General features: G+C 45.9%; 1 protein-coding gene across 1 annotated transcript in view; it reads right to left on the bottom strand.

The window, feature by feature from the left end:
* The window catches only part of PRODH (proline dehydrogenase 1), a 185,193-nt gene that overhangs the window by 109,340 nt on the left and 60,083 nt on the right, over positions 1 to 15,770 (bottom strand). Inside the window, exon 3 of the mRNA XM_088465355.1 lies at positions 14,121 to 14,155. Within this exon, the coding sequence (XP_088321481.1) occupies positions 14,121 to 14,155 (35 nt within the window). The remainder of the gene's footprint in view (positions 1 to 14,120; positions 14,156 to 15,770) is intronic.

The following is a 15,770-nucleotide window of genomic DNA, read 5'->3' as shown; positions in this document are numbered from 1 at the left end:
GGGCTGCCCTGCACCTCAGACGTGAACCCCTTAATGTTAGGGATGCCGGTATAGAGGAGCCTTGATGCTGGCCCGGCGCTTAATCATATATTTGCAAATGTATGCAACCAATACCTCTGAATTTCTATCATCATGTAGGATTCAAGTATTTTTGCTAATATTGCTGCAGTGTGCTGGAGGGAATCTTCTTTTTTCTGTGGTTCAGTGTAAACCCCGCCCTTTACAAGCACCTGGGCAATATCATTAAGCTGATGTGAGCAACCACCATACTTTCTATTTGCAGAAATGGTAATGCAGCAGGAGGCATCACGCCTCCTGTGCATTACTCATCCGAGCTGCGTTGTCCAACACAGGATCGCATAATCTGCGTACCATCGGCTGGCTGCGGTGACACTTGGGGCCCCGCAGCCGGCCGCCACAGTTTAGAGGAAGATTCCGTCAGCTGACAAGAGATCCTGGCTTCTTCTGTCCTCTGCAACGGCAGAGAAACGGAGGGCATCGCCACCCCACCTGCCCCCAAATGGCAGGAGACTATCAATCACTGACAGTCTGCTGCCAGTTTACATGCGGGCTCGCAGACCCATTCTGCACATGTGCTGAATGGGTCTGGTGCCTGCACAGAATCTCGAACATCGGGAATCTGAGTTCAGCAGTGCACGCTGAATTCATTCCACTGTGAGATCACTCACGCAGATACAAAGCCACCGCAGATGGTGGGAGAGGATATCAGTATTTGGAGGTGGTTGCAGGGGAGCGGTCGGAGTGTGCATGGGTGTGCATAAATTAGCCACTGCGACGACATACGCAGCTTGAGGACTCACTGCGTGCGATGAGGTTAGCAATTTCTGAGTAAGGTCAAACCTGTTGTAATTGTGCGTGAGGGGACAATGTTACACGATGTTCCCGTTGTATACGCAGCACTGCAAGGTATTACGGCTGGGAGATAGCGGTAGTGGGCATCTCTCGTCTGGCTGTGTGATTGCCGTCATTAGCACATTTTCGCAGCAGACCTGCGTGCGTAATCACAGCTGCGATCGCAATAGCGATCCATAGTGAATCAGGCTCTATGCCCTAAAAATCAAATCAAAAGTCATCCAGGATAATTCCATGTCAAGTGGACCAGTGGTCCCCTCCTGACCATCTCAAATTTTGATAGTTGCACCCATCCCCACTTTGAGGGCTATAATTTTGCTACTATTGCATATTGTGATCTAAATATTACCAAAGTTAGTCTGACATATATGCCAAGCTTCATGTAACATAACATGAAAAAAAAATCACTAAAAGATAATAAAACAATGAAAAATAGAAACAATGTCTATAGACAATAAATGCCACTGATTGGTCTCAAATTTCCAGCATAGAATTGACACTTAGATAGTGAGGCATTCCAATTAATTTTATATTATGGCAAAAGTGCCAGATAGTTCACGTGCTCACTCTCCAAGGACTTACTACCTTATTCAGAGGCGGCCATACGGTCTACGATCGCACGGCCGCCTCGATGTTTTGCCAGTGCGCATGCGCACGAGGGAGCCAGCTCCCTCGTGCACATGCGTGAGACCCGCTACGACCGACAGCACTGGTCGTAGCGGGTCTCTTTCCAAAGGGGGCGAGCTGTCGATGTTGATTGACAGCTCGCCCCGTTTGGAAGGCGGGCCGGGGGGGTGGCAGCCCAAACGGAGGCGTTCCTATGGAAACGCCTGCCGTTTGGGGGAGGCCCCACTGACATCACTAGTGATGTCAGTGGAGAGCTTCCAGCTCTGACAGAGCCAGAAGCTCTCAGGGGCTTACGAAAAGTGAGACCCTACCCTAGGGTCTCGTCGTAAGCCCCGATGGTTGCGATGGTCTCTGACCATCGCAACCATCACCCGAGCGGTCATTAGAGCTGTGGGTGTTAACCCACGGCCTAACAACCGCAACAGAGGCGGGCGGTCAGGATGCAAGTGGCAACCCAGTTTCTGAGCGACCGCTTGCATCCTCCGACCGCCTCTGAATGAGGCCCTTAATCTCACCACCAATGTTGATGCCCAGCAATATATGTCACAAACAGGCTGCGGTGGGAGAACGGTCTCTGTGTATTACACTCCTCGGATGCTGACAGATTGTCCCCGCCTGAATACAATGTAGCAGCGGTCCTGGAAGAAACACATCCACGGCCTAATGTAATATGGAGCGAGACTCACCTCGTGCAGTGAGTAAACGTGCACAATTCTGTCAATTCTATGCCGGAAATTTGAGACCAATCAGTGGCATTTATTGTCTATAGACATTGTTTCTATTTTTAATTGTCTTATTATCTTTTAGTGATTTTTTATAGTTATATTTTTCTTGTTATATTAACCAATACTTATTTTATATGTGCTCCCTTATTCTGTATTTTACGAAGTTTATTATAGTCATATAAGTGTTCCCAGAACTTTAATTGGGAGCTGCATTATAGCTGTTAATTAATCATTTAATTGTGTTCACTTTGCTTCTGATATATACAAAGGTTACCCTGTATTTGTTTTTAGTTCATGTAACATGTTATCAAAACTGGAGATAGTCAGGTGGGGACAATCTTCAAAATTTGTCCCCTTGACATGGAATGACCCTTTAGGAAATAAGTAATTTTAAAATGTTCAGCTGCATTTAATGAATGGACCTCTACTGCTGATAAAAGACATGTTATCCAGATGTCTTGAAATACGTTTAAAAAGGAGTCTAATGTGATGCTTGAAAATTATATTGTCGTCACAGATGGTCCAACTGTAATGGTACGAGTTTGTAAACTTATAGCTGCTGAAGATTAGATGTATTGTCTAGTGCATGGCCTTCATCTTGCAGTAAGTGATGTTCTCTACAAAAAGGGCAGTGGCAGGTGCAATAAAAATGTTTTCTTTATTTGGGCACTGTAAGCGTGATGTCATGATGTTACAAAGCGACGCACAGCTGAAACAGAAGAGACTAGAAAGGAGCCGCGGCGGGCTGCCAGAAGAAGGTACGTGTGCTGGAAAGAGGCAACGTGTGTGCTGGAAAGAGGCAACGTGTGTGCTGGAAAGAGGCAACATGTGTGCTGGAAAGCCACGGAGGGCTAAAGAGAACATTGCTACTCAAACAGGCATCTTCTGGACCATTTGATCTGTAACGTAAATACCGACTGAAGTCACCATCTACCCAGGGAGGAACAATTACTATAGGAGGTTCCCCATTGCAGAGAAACCACATATACTGTAGGTAATGAAGGCTCTTAAACTACTGGCCTGTACATGCCAGGGACCAGGGGATGGGGCTAAATAAAATAGGTGTACCAGGCCCCATCATTTCTTTTTTCGGCCCTGCATAATGGTCAGTGATCAGTGCTGCTAATAATTAAATGGACCAGCTTCTTGAAAGTGAAAAGAAGAAATTATTTTGAACAAAATAAGCAGGATTAGGAAGTGATCATCACTAAAAGTTCATTACAAGTTAGCAACCTAAAATAAAACAAAGATCAATGTAGTAGATGAACTGTGAAAAAAAATATTATATATCTTAATGTATATAAGAAAATATTTGATATGTTATACTTGAGCCATATTGCCAATTATTGATATTGATCAAAATTTACTCTTAAATGTTTTTGCAAAATTGCTTTTAAAGCAGAATGTGAACTGCAAAAAAATCAGTAAAAAAGCCACAAGTTAGCACGTTACATTTTAGGTGTACATTATTTTTAATACATACTGTATGAAACAAATAGGGAAACCACAATTGCTTGTGAAATATGCATAACTCCTGGGGAGACTGTTTGCATAATGAGCAAAGGGACTTGTGATTAGAGTCAGACAGACAGAAATGGAACTTATGTCCCTAGGTGGGGATTTCTGTGTTTGACAGTCAGCAAGAAAATAAATATACTCTTAAAATGACAGTTATCTAGGAAAATTTGGTTGTAACAAAGGGAGACCTAAAGATGTATTTCTCACTGCTTGCATATGGCTACTTCAAAGGGGTTGAATCTCCTTCATTAATTTACATCCTTTAACACTCTGATGGTAATAGAGTATTTTAAGCTGTTTAAGTATATATGGTATACATAAAGAGAGGCCAACTTATGACTACCAACCGATTTTACGTAAAGTAGCTATTCCACAGACGATGCCGACGTACGATGTCTGAACATGTATAAGAACAGAAAGGTGAAGGTATGCAGAGACTAATGAAGTGCATCACTCATGAAATAACAACAACAGGTAAACAGGACAGGAGGGGGGCATGGTCTGAGGGGTTATGAAGGGACGTAGCCTGAAAAAGTGGATGGAGGGGTGGGTAGAGTTGGAGATGTCAGTTATAATAAGAGATATGGTAAGAACGTACCTTTGTTATCTGTATTTCTACGAAGTCCATAGGGTTCCACAGGGTTACCTTGGGGTATAGGTGATGGCTCTGCCGTCGGGCACCACATAGTTAAACTTTCGGTCCCAGGATGCACCGGGGCCTCCTCTCCTATACCCCAGCCCCAGGCCAAGCCATCCTCAGTTTCGTACCAAGCCATAGGCCTGAGGAGGAAAGAACAGAGAGAAAAAAGTCTGGAACACACACTCTCACGGAGAAGGAGACGGGAAACCAGTGACCAGAACCAAACCCATCTAAAGCACAGGGCGACAGGGTGGGCGCACTGTGGAACCCCATGGACTTCGTAGAAATAGAGATAACAAAGGTACATTCTTACCATATCTCTTATTTTACGTAGGGTATCCACAGGAATACCTTGGGGATATCCCAAAGAAGTACCTTCAAGGGTGGGGACGCTCCTGTGCAGAAAGGAGAATCCGCCGCCTGAAGAAAGCATCCTGAGAGGCAAAGGTATCAAATGCATAATACCTTACAAAGGGATGGACAGAAGACCACGTGGCCGCCTTACAAAGCTGAACAACCGAGGCGCCACGGCAAGCTGCCCAAGAGGGATCCACGGACCGAATAGAATGAGCAGAAACAGAGAGCGGCTCTGAAGGCCCTCATGAGTGCACTGTTTGTTGGCCGGCCAACCCTTCTTATGGAAACCAATGGGAACGAACAAAGAGTCCGACTTCCGAAGGGAACTAGTACGGTCCATGTAGATACGAAGGGCACGTACCACATCCAATGAGGCCTCACCTGCTGAAAGGTCTGGTGAGTTAAAGGCCAGTACTATAATTTCCCTGTTAATGTGGAAACTAGAGATCACTATAGGAAGGAAACCAGGGAGAGTCCTAAGTACCGCCCTGTTCCTGTGAAAAATCAGTAAAGGAGGGCAACATGAAAGAGCCCCCAAATCCGACACCCTTCTAGCAGAAGCCACTGACAGAAGAAAAAATCTTCACTGTAAGCCATTTGAAGGCCACTGAGCCCAGGGGTTCAAATGGAGGTGCTTGGAGAGCCCAAAGGACCACAACCAAATCCCAAGGAGCCACTGTAGGGACAAAGGGAGGCTGAATGTGAAGAGCACCTTGCATAAAAAGTTCGGACATCAGTAAGCGGAGCAATCCTGCGCTGGAACCACATGGACAGTGCGGACACATTCACCTTCAAAGAGACGAGGCAGAAACCCTTGTCCAGGCCCGCCTGTAGGAAAGCGATGGATATCCAATATACCTGGGGATCGTACCCCCTCGGGCGACACCAGTGAAAGTATGCCACACCCTGTGGTAAATCCTGTCAGAAACTGACTTCCGAGCATGGTATGCACCACATAGCTGGAGAACCCCTTTGCCCTTAGGAGGGATGTCTCAAGAGCCACGTCATCAAAGACAAACGACCCAGAGCCAGGTAAAGGCAAGGACCCTGAGACAACAGGTCCGTTTGTTGAGGAGTGTCGATGGAGAGACTCTAAAGATCTGAGTACCAGTGATGTCTGGGCCAAGCTGGAGCCACCAGCAGGATCTTGCCCCCTTCTTGCTTGAACTTGCGAAGTACTTGAGGAAGAAGGGAGAACGGAGGAAACAGATACGCAGACTGGAAGGTCCACCGAACTGCCAGAGCGACTACCAGGAGAGCATTCGCGTCCTTGTTCTGGACCCATACACCCGCAGCTTGCAGTAGTGTTTGGAGGCCATCAGGTCTATTTCGGGAAGACCCAACTTGTGCACTAGGAGCTGAAACACGTCCTGGTGAAGAGACCATTCCCCTGGATGCTCATCGAAATGGCTGAGGAAGTCCGCTTCCCAGTTGAGTACTCCTGGAATGAACACCTCCGATATGGCTGGGAGATTGCCTGCCACCCAACCTAGAGTTCCTCCTTGACGATTTATGTAAGCCACCGTGGTGGCGTTGTCTGACTGAACTTGCACGGGATTCCCGTGAAGAGTCTGACGTGTTGTAGGGCTCAGAACACCGCCCGAAGTTCCAGTAAGTTGATCGGGAGGTTCGATTCTACGGTCCACCATCTCTGAAGCATGTGTGGACCCGTCACTGCGCCTCAACCCCGGAGACAGGCAACAGTCGAGATGCTCCGTCTGTAGCATAGTAGGCGAACCCCCTGTAAGCGCAGATGGGCCGCCATGACCGACATTAGCTCGGTAAACACCCGCGGTGCCGTAGAGAGAATATCCAGCAACACCATAAAATCCCCAGGTTCCATAGCCAAAATAATGGAATGTACGGTTTCCATCCTGAACCAGGGTACCCTGAGAAACTTGTTTAGGGACTTTAGGTTGAGAAAAGGACGGTAGGAACAGTTTGGTTTCTGCACCAGAAAGAGGTTGGAATAATACCCGTCCCCCTTTGAGGGAACAGGACCGCACTATGACCCCTGGCTAGAGCATAGAGCGTGTCTTGAGGGGAAGCCCTTAGTGAAGAATTGATGGGGAGGCCTGCTACGGAAGGAGAGGGCGTACCCCTGAGAGACCACTTCCCTTACTCAAGTATCTGCTGTGGTCAAACTCCAGCACTGGGCATATTGTAGAAGTCGGCCTCCCACCCTGGGGTCCCCCAAGGGGAGGCCCATTTCGTCAGGCTGAGGGTTTGTCGTCCGGCTTGGTGGCTGGACGCCTGGTGCTCCAAGCCTGTTTCCTGGGTTAAGCCACCTTTTTGGTCCCGGAGGGCCTCGGAAAGGACTGACCTAGGCTTACCCTGGGGACGATAAGGCCAAAAGGACGAGGCCCCTGGCCCAGATGGGGCTGGAGCAGACGGAATACAAGCAGATATGGCTGCCGTCCAAATCAGGGCCAAACAGAACCTGACCATTATAAGGTAAGCATTCTAATCCCTTCTTGGATTCAGCATCCGCTCTCCCAGACCGTAACCACAAGGAGCGACGAGAAGAAACTGCTGCTGCGGAAATCCTTGATATAAGTAGGCAAATATCCATAGCTGCCTCGTTAATGTACAGCTGAATCTCGGAGGTTGCTCACCAGCACGATTTGCTCATTGGAAGCCTCTGGAGGAAAAGACGCCTCCAGAGCATCCGCCCAACTCTCCATGGCCCGGGCCACCCAGCAGACGGCCATGGCCAGTCTGGAGGCCCCTCCAGCAATGGAGTAAATGGACTTGAGACACACCTCCACCCTACGGTCCGTGGCATCAGTCAGAGATGACATGGACGGCGTAGGCAGAGTTGCACTCTTCACTAAATGAGTCACATGAGAATCCACCTGGGGGGGGGAGCCTCCCATTTAGTCAAATAATTATCTGCAAAAGGGTATGCATAAGCCAGCCGTTTGAGATTGAAATCTTTTCCCATGAGACTGCCACGTTTCCTCTAAATGATCCACCAACTGGCCAGATAGGAGAAAAATAGCGACCTTACCTTTAACTTGCTTAAAGTAAGCATACGAAGGTGTAGCTGCAGGCAGGCAATGGTCCATGATTTAGCATGGCCCTGAATTAGACCTGGAATAAATATTGCAGACTTAGCTTCCACTTCCTTGGGAGTGGACTCAGACTCAGATACGTCCAGGAGTTCACCTTCATCAGAAGATATGTCAACAGCATCATTATACTGTGTGATGAGATGTGACAAAGACAGTCTCTTAGCAGGCCTAGGCGGAGGATCATGTAACATGTCAGTCAGGTTCTGCACCGTAGTGGACAGCGAATTCACCCAGACAGGTTCCGCAGGGGGAAGAGTCTGCCGAGAGGGACATTTCACCATCTTGAGTCCCGGGACCCCCATAACGGGAGACGGAATGACAGCCTGCTGCTAGAACCCCATTGGCGGGAACGCCAGGGAAGCCCACGGGTCCTGAGCCCCTGGGGATGATATCACTGGCATAGTTGGAGTACAGGAAAGGGCATAGCAAGATGTACCTAAGACCTCCTGAAACACATTACTCTCACCCATATCCACATTACATTTAGTGCATGCGATTGGGGGAGGGGGGCCTAAATTGTGGGGAATAGTCATAAACAGTGTGACCCACCGCACAGTAAGTCCTGCTGATTCCCACCCTGAGAGTACTGGTACTGAGAGGGTTAAAGGCAGGAAGATTAGTAAAATGTCTGACAGTAGAAATCAGACACACAGCGCTAGCATAAGTCACATACACAGCAAAAAACAGCCTGCACAATAGCGCTATTATCAACCAAATGATCTGTCTACTAGGAAAAAGCGCCGCATACACCAACTTGACTGGAGGAGAGGTATGCAGGGGGACACAGGCACCGCACCGCGTGCAGAGACCAGCGTATTGCACAAAAAAGATGGCCGCCGGAGAACTCTGAGCAGGCGGGCCCGGGAGAGTAATGCTGGGACAGACCGCTGAATTCAATGAATAAAACGGTTTGTGTGCAGCGGGGGAGGCGCCACCTGTGCTGAACAGGGAAGCGAGCTCCCCTGGCATGCATTTAACCTCTAGGATGCTGGAGCGCGATTCCGCGCTGCTCCAGCCCCCTATCCAAGAGGTTCAGTGGCAGCGCAGGTTAGTACCTGGCCCCACAAGCAGCCATCCCCAGGGAGCCCCCAACCCTGGGATAAAAATAAGGACTGTGTCTGTCAGCGGGCACCTACTGCAGACGCCCGCTGCTTACCTCAATGTCCCCCGTGAAGTCCGGCCATAGTCCCAGGCCACCTATCTGGATCCCCCAGGTGCCCACCGAGTTCACTGGATCCGTACCGGTGGTCGGCGCCGGCGGGGTGTCGGAGGGAATGGTATCACGGACGTCCACTGGACTGTCCGTGTAGCCACTCTTGAAGTTCTTCAGGGGCTGTCAGAGCAGCCCCTCTGTGCGGTGACCCGATCTCCGACCGGGCACCCACGAAACTGAGGATGCCTTGGCCTGGGGGCGGGGTATAGGAGAGGAGGCCCGGATGCATCCTGGGACCAAAAGTTTAACTATGTGGTGCCCGACGGCAGAGCCATCACCTACACCCCAAGGTATCCCTGTGGATACCCTATGGACCCTGCAGTAGAAATATTATTTACAGTGTACAAGCTAATGACAGATTAAATAAATGAAAATTGTATACATTCATGCAATCACGCACTAACCTTGATGAGACTATTGGCTGCACAGGTTATAGCGCTATCAGTTGATCCAAATCCTTCTTCTGCTGAACTTGGCCTGCAGGTCTGTTCCTGCCTCCCGTTGTAATCTCTACTGGCACACCAACAGCTGTCTGTTCTGCAATCCAGGACTCTCACTCCACCTTCCCAACCAAACAGCATTATCCCCTCAGCTCTCTTTTGATCCATGTGCTCTATCCTCTAACCTATGCTTATATACACAGAGGGCTATGGCCCAAGGAGTCACGGTGCTTATACACACAGATGGCTACTGCCCTAGGAGTCACAGTGCTTGTATACACAGTGGGTTAAGGCCCAAATATTCACGGTGCTTACACACACAGAGGGCTACTGCCCAGTTATTCACAATGCTTATACACACAGATGGCTACTGCCCTAGGAGTCACGGTGCTTGTATACACAGTGGGCTACGACCCTAGGAGTCACGGTGCTTGTATACACAGTGGGGTACAGCAACAAAAAATAATTTATTCTTTTTAAACTTTTAACTTCCTTGAAAGTTTTTTTTACATTTTACATTTTTTTTTTTTGTACACACAGCCACTTGTGAGTCTCGACATTTTAATCATCAGAATATAGCGCAGCAGTGTGCCCCTTATACACAGTCACTTTGCCTTCACAGCCACTTGTGAGACATAGCCAATCAGCAGAGTATAGCACAGTGCGGAGAGTGGGAAAGAAATGGCGCTGAGTCCCGGTCTCGGCGCCTTATGTAGAGTTGAACTCTCGCGAAAATTCGACGTCAGGAGGACGACATTCGGCTTCGCAGTGGGATCCGAGTCAGACGGGAACACCCGAGCGGCGGTTCAGGTGGACTCGGAACCCCAGATGTTCAGAGCGGTTCGGATTACGCAGAATTCTAACCGCTCATCCCTAGTTTAAACATTCTGAGAAGCAAAGCCACTCCTAGTAAATTTACCCCCAAATGTGACTCTGAAAGTAAAGTTAAAAAAATAAAACCAAGATTAGTCACAAATGGATATCTGCATAACAATGTTGAGGTTCATGGTGCCACATTTTGTGCAGTAAAACTTTATTCAGAACCCTAATATATATGCAGCTACACGTATTAAAGGGATTCATCATGATATCAAAACCGTCTTCCCTTACAGGAACACAGGTGCGGTCTTGTACTTGTCAGAACCGGAAGAGACGTTAGAAAAGGAGAAGAGCACCATTGTAAGCTACAGAATTCGCATGACAAACTCATGCAGACAGCTAGAGCACGGTACTTTAAAACGGATAAGGCTTTTTTAGAGCAAAGGTTGACATGAAGTTAAGCTTATTCATATTGGTACTTAAAGTTTAAGAATGAAAATGTGAACATTTTGAAAGGACCTGAGATGTGATATACTACCTGGGAATTCAGATAGAAGAAAATGGGATCATCAATCTGAACAGGAATACTAAAGTCAGCATAATCCTCAACTGGTTTGGGATGACAGAAACCAAAAGGTGTGTCTCAACAGATTATTACAGACTACCTGAAACTGGAAGGAGATGGATCTTCTGCCTGTCTATAGATACAGAGAAGCAGCCAAGTCATTCTAGCAGTGTCTAGATAACACAGCTACAATGGCAATTCTCTAGACATGCAAGTCTCACCAAAGAAATTGGAATGCAGTCAAGAGTATCAGGCAGGATTTTGGACAATAACTGAATCCAAATCTTTTAGCAAGAAGGGAATAAGAATCTATTTTGTTATTATCTAGAGAGGTAGAATACATTTCAGAAGCTTTTGCTAACCAAAAGGTGATTTGATTCTTTAATACTGGTGGCCGTAACAGCTGACACAAAGAATTGGAGGTAAATGTAATAGGTTTTGGCTTTGAGACATCAACAAGTCCCGTGCGAGACTGCCCGATGTTTAACGTATCAGTCTTTTAGTAGGCAAAATCAACCTAGTTTTGCCTACTAAAAGACTGCTACTTTAAGACATTGGGCAGTCTCGCACGGGACTCGCAGACATCTCAAAGCCGCAGCCTATAACATTTACCCCGTAGGGTTTATAAAACTTGCAAATAGTAAGAAGTTCAATGCTACAGATGTGTCCTCATACACTATTGCTGCAGTCGCGCTAAGTGTCTTTTGCTGGAAAATGTATCTTAGTCGCAATCGGATGAAATAGTTTCATGAGACTGCACTGATTAATTTGATATTCAACACTTGTATATCTGTGTGGGATGGAATCTGAATCTGTATACGAAGTGTTACGATGCAGAGGCCGCAGCTTATATTTACACAAAGTTCCAATGTGCTTTGTATACAGACTCAGAAATACAGGTTTTGCATATCAAATGAATTAGTGCAGTCTCGTGAAGTGGTTTGTCTTGCAACTAAGACGCATTTTAAAGGGCAAAAAAGATGCTTGGCGCAAACAGAGTCGCGTGGGACCTGGCGGCTCACTTGCGCTAGGCGCTTCGTGACGTATGGCGTATTGAGGCTAGGTGTATGAGGACACATCTGTACAACCAAGCATATAAAGGTCAGATGACCCCAGCTCATGGTGCGTATCCACTACGCGATTAAACAGGCCGATTGAATTATAAGGACATCGTTATCGTTCAATCGCTTATTAATTGTCCGCAAATCGTACGGTTTAAAGTAAAAAAATGACCAGCGATGCGCGTGCACGCTGGTAATTTTGGACATCTATCATCGCACGAACATGCTGGTCAACCTGACGATAACGTCAGGTTCAGCATGTATCGGGATGATGGATGTCCCTACACTGAATGACTGATCGTTCAGTGTAGGCACATCACATACTGTGAACCGACTGCACGGATACAATGTCGTAATCGTGCACTCGTTTCATAGTCGGGAAGTGGATACGCACCTTTAGATACATAGTGGAATGTGAGGTTGTTGTGTTGGTTTACTGTGAGACTGACAAGATGAGAACTGATGCTTTAAAAAACGGTATCCGGATGACAGGTGAACAGTAAAAAGATTGACAATGAATATGTCGACATCAAATTCTCGGCAAGCAATAGGTTGACAGGGACAAAAGGTTGACTGCAAAAGGTCGACAGGTTGAAATGGCTGACAAATAATTTTGGTTTTGGCACAATTTATAAGGTTAATGGGAGGGTTAAGTTTAGGTTTCCAGAGGGGACTGTTAATGTAAGGATACGGTTAGGTTTAATCACTTGCGGGAGGATTAGGATTATAAAAAAAAAAAAGAAGTTAACAATATTTTGTGTCAACCATGTGTGTCGACCATTCGTCCCTATCAACCTTTTATACCACATCCTTTTAAAACTATCAAGAATAAAAAACTAGGAACCAAGTTTGGACATATGAAATGTATTTTGACAAGCGAGTGCTTTTGGAATAATGTTCATGTACAGTATAGGATTATAGCGAGTACTGTATCTGCTCTCTTTACAGTTACAAAAAAGAGCAAGAGGAGAATAGACACAAAACTAGAAATGGACACTGACAGTAATGTGTGTTGCTGCTCTTCAAGAAGCTTATACTTTTTTTTTATCCTCAATAAAAACCATACTTGCCTACCCTTCCGATTTGGTCGGGAGCCTCCCGAAAATCGGGTGCTGCTTCCGACCTCCCGGGAAGGCAGGCAATCCTCCCGGCTGCCGCCCACCCTTCTTATCCTCCCCCCCGCACTTACCTTAGAAACCCCCGCAGCGGGGGAGGAGGGGGGGGTGTGACCCGATTCACGCCATTTTGGCTCTGCCCCCTGCTTCACAATGCCTGTAATATCGGCATTGTGTAGCGGGGGCGGGGCCAAAATTATGCGATCGTGTGGCCCCGCCCCCGCTCACAAACACACATCGTCTGGCCTGCCCCGCCTCCTCACGATGGCCACACCCCCTGTAATGCCGATGTGGCTGCTCCCTCCCGGAAGGGGCAGCCAGAAAGTCGGCAAGCCTGATAAAAACATTATCCTTACTTCAACATGTCTGGACAATGCCTTCACTTCTCTTTAAAATTCTTCCCATTATAATGTAGCAGTAAAATACATTCATGTACCATGCATAAAGTTTTACTTTTTTGGGAACTGTATTTATTTTCTTCCTCCTTATGCTGGGTACACACTGGCAGATATATTGGCCGATCACTTGATCACCCAATATATCGTGTATGCATCGGCCAATGTGTACTAGTGATATGTCTGTGAATATCGACCTTCACAGACATATTGCATTGGCTGTGCTGCACAGTCTACGTCAAATATGCTGTGTGTGTGGGGGCAGTCAGCCAACTGCCTATACAGTTGCTGCAGAGGCCGCAGGGAAGTGGGCGTGACGGGACCCCCGGGCAGCAGGACTCCCGGCCAGATGGCAGTAATGGTTGTTCAGTGTATATGAATAACCAGATCAGTTGATCTGCAGGTATATTTTTTTAGGTGTGTACCCAGCTTAAGCGAGTTACAAGCTGGTCTGTTTACATTTTATGCTGATGGTGGATGTGCACAGGGGCAGTTGGAACTGGTCACAGTTGCTATTACTTTAAAATATCATGCAGTACAGTACTTGCTTAATGTGAGTTTAGCATGTGAATTCCCAACTTAGTAGTCAAAGTCAATGTGTGATCAGCAGACTGTTATTATGACCCTTTGCAGCAAAACCCTGGCCTGACTCAATATTCCTAGCATAATTGTAATAGAACAAATAAAATACACTTTACCAGCATTTTCTTTTTCAGCCGCAGCAGTGCAGGATCTAGAGTAGGATAAAAGAAAAAAAAAAGTCAGAAATAAATATAAACATATCTAACAACTTAGCACATAAAATAATTCATTTTGCCTGTTGATTAATTCCTAAAACAAAAAAAATTAAAAAGATTATTGTAATCAGTGTAGACACAGATATAATTTATATAATTGATGAAATCTGGTTATGGAGGACAACAAAACTTTAATTTTTTGTAGTTGCTGGGCAGCAGTAATTTGTTTCCATTATCTAAACTGTACAAGAATAATTAAAGGATTCATTTGGCTCAGAAACAAAGCAATCCCTATACCTGCCTGATATTAATACAGTATGTACATATTCGTCATCCCAACAATATCTGTATATACACACAGACACCTGCAGTTTTATTTTGTTTTACTGTTGATCATGTTAGGACTTTTATAGGCAGTTCTATTACACATAATAAATATTACTGTTAATAGCTGCCCTCCATTTCTTAAAATCTTCTAAATATTCCCTACTGTTCTACTAGCACAGTGTGAGGGGAGAATACGGATAGCATAAACCACCTTGATTAGTTAAGCTACATTTATTTGAAACAAGGTCTTAACTCAGAAAAATCTCATGAGTATAGCAAAATCAATGTGTCTCTTGAAATGCCCATGAAATGTTTCTGCAACATTGCTATTAAACAGAGCTTCTATCTGAGCCTGTGCTACTTGCAATTACTATATTACCTCTTAAAACCCTCTTCAATATTACGGAGAAATAAACATTTACATTGATTTTAACATGCAGTCCTCTTGTCAGTAGCTGACATTTGCTGAGAAATTAAATGCTCTCTTCAATTTGCAATTTAATATGAAGTCTTCAACATTTAGCATCAAATGAGAGATCTTCCACTTTAAGCATATTCCTACACACAAGAACTTGATTTGTGTTTATAAATGCAAGTTCATGTACAAGTGAAACCACATGTCAGACGCATTTGACATGAGTAAGAAACTAGCACGTTTCATCTGGAAGGTCACACCATTACTACAAAACATTTAAAAAAATAAGAAACTTTGGAAAAAAAACACAGCAATAAAAATGCTAGTGGCTATTGCTGCATTTTAAAACAATCTGTTTTAGGGATGGACATCGAAAGCCGATGGTTAGCAACCATCGATGTTTCCGATTCAATGGAAGTACTGTGGGGGGATGGCTGGCTGTGGAGGTAAGCAGAGGGAGAATAGATGCCGTGCGCATTTCATCTATTCTCAGGGAGTGCTGGACACGCCCCCACAGTGACGTGAATGGGGGTGCCACGGGGCTCTGCCCTGTTCTCAGAGGCTCCGCTCCCTTTTCGGCCTTATGACTGCTTCTACGTAAAGTCTAACCATAGTTATATCATCGAATGGTTAGGACACGATGGCTAGTTGCCATCTCATCGCTGGATTTCACGTTGGAAGCCCGGCAACCATTCATGCCGGGCTTCCCATGTCCATCCCTAATCTGTTCCATGACCATCTTAAATACTAGTAAAAAACAGTGGGACCTTAACACTAGTGGGTATGTTTCTTAAACACTCTCTTGTCCACTCACTTGTAATTTAAAATAAGTGGACAGATTTAGAGTAGGTTATGTGGGATATCCAAGC

Source organism: Taudactylus pleione, unplaced genomic scaffold, assembly GCF_031769625.1.
Source record: "Taudactylus pleione unplaced genomic scaffold, aTauple2 ptg000062l, whole genome shotgun sequence".
In the NCBI taxonomy this organism is placed as follows: Eukaryota; Metazoa; Chordata; class Amphibia; order Anura; family Myobatrachidae; genus Taudactylus; species Taudactylus pleione.
This window is presented reverse-complemented; position numbering and strand designations above follow the sequence as displayed.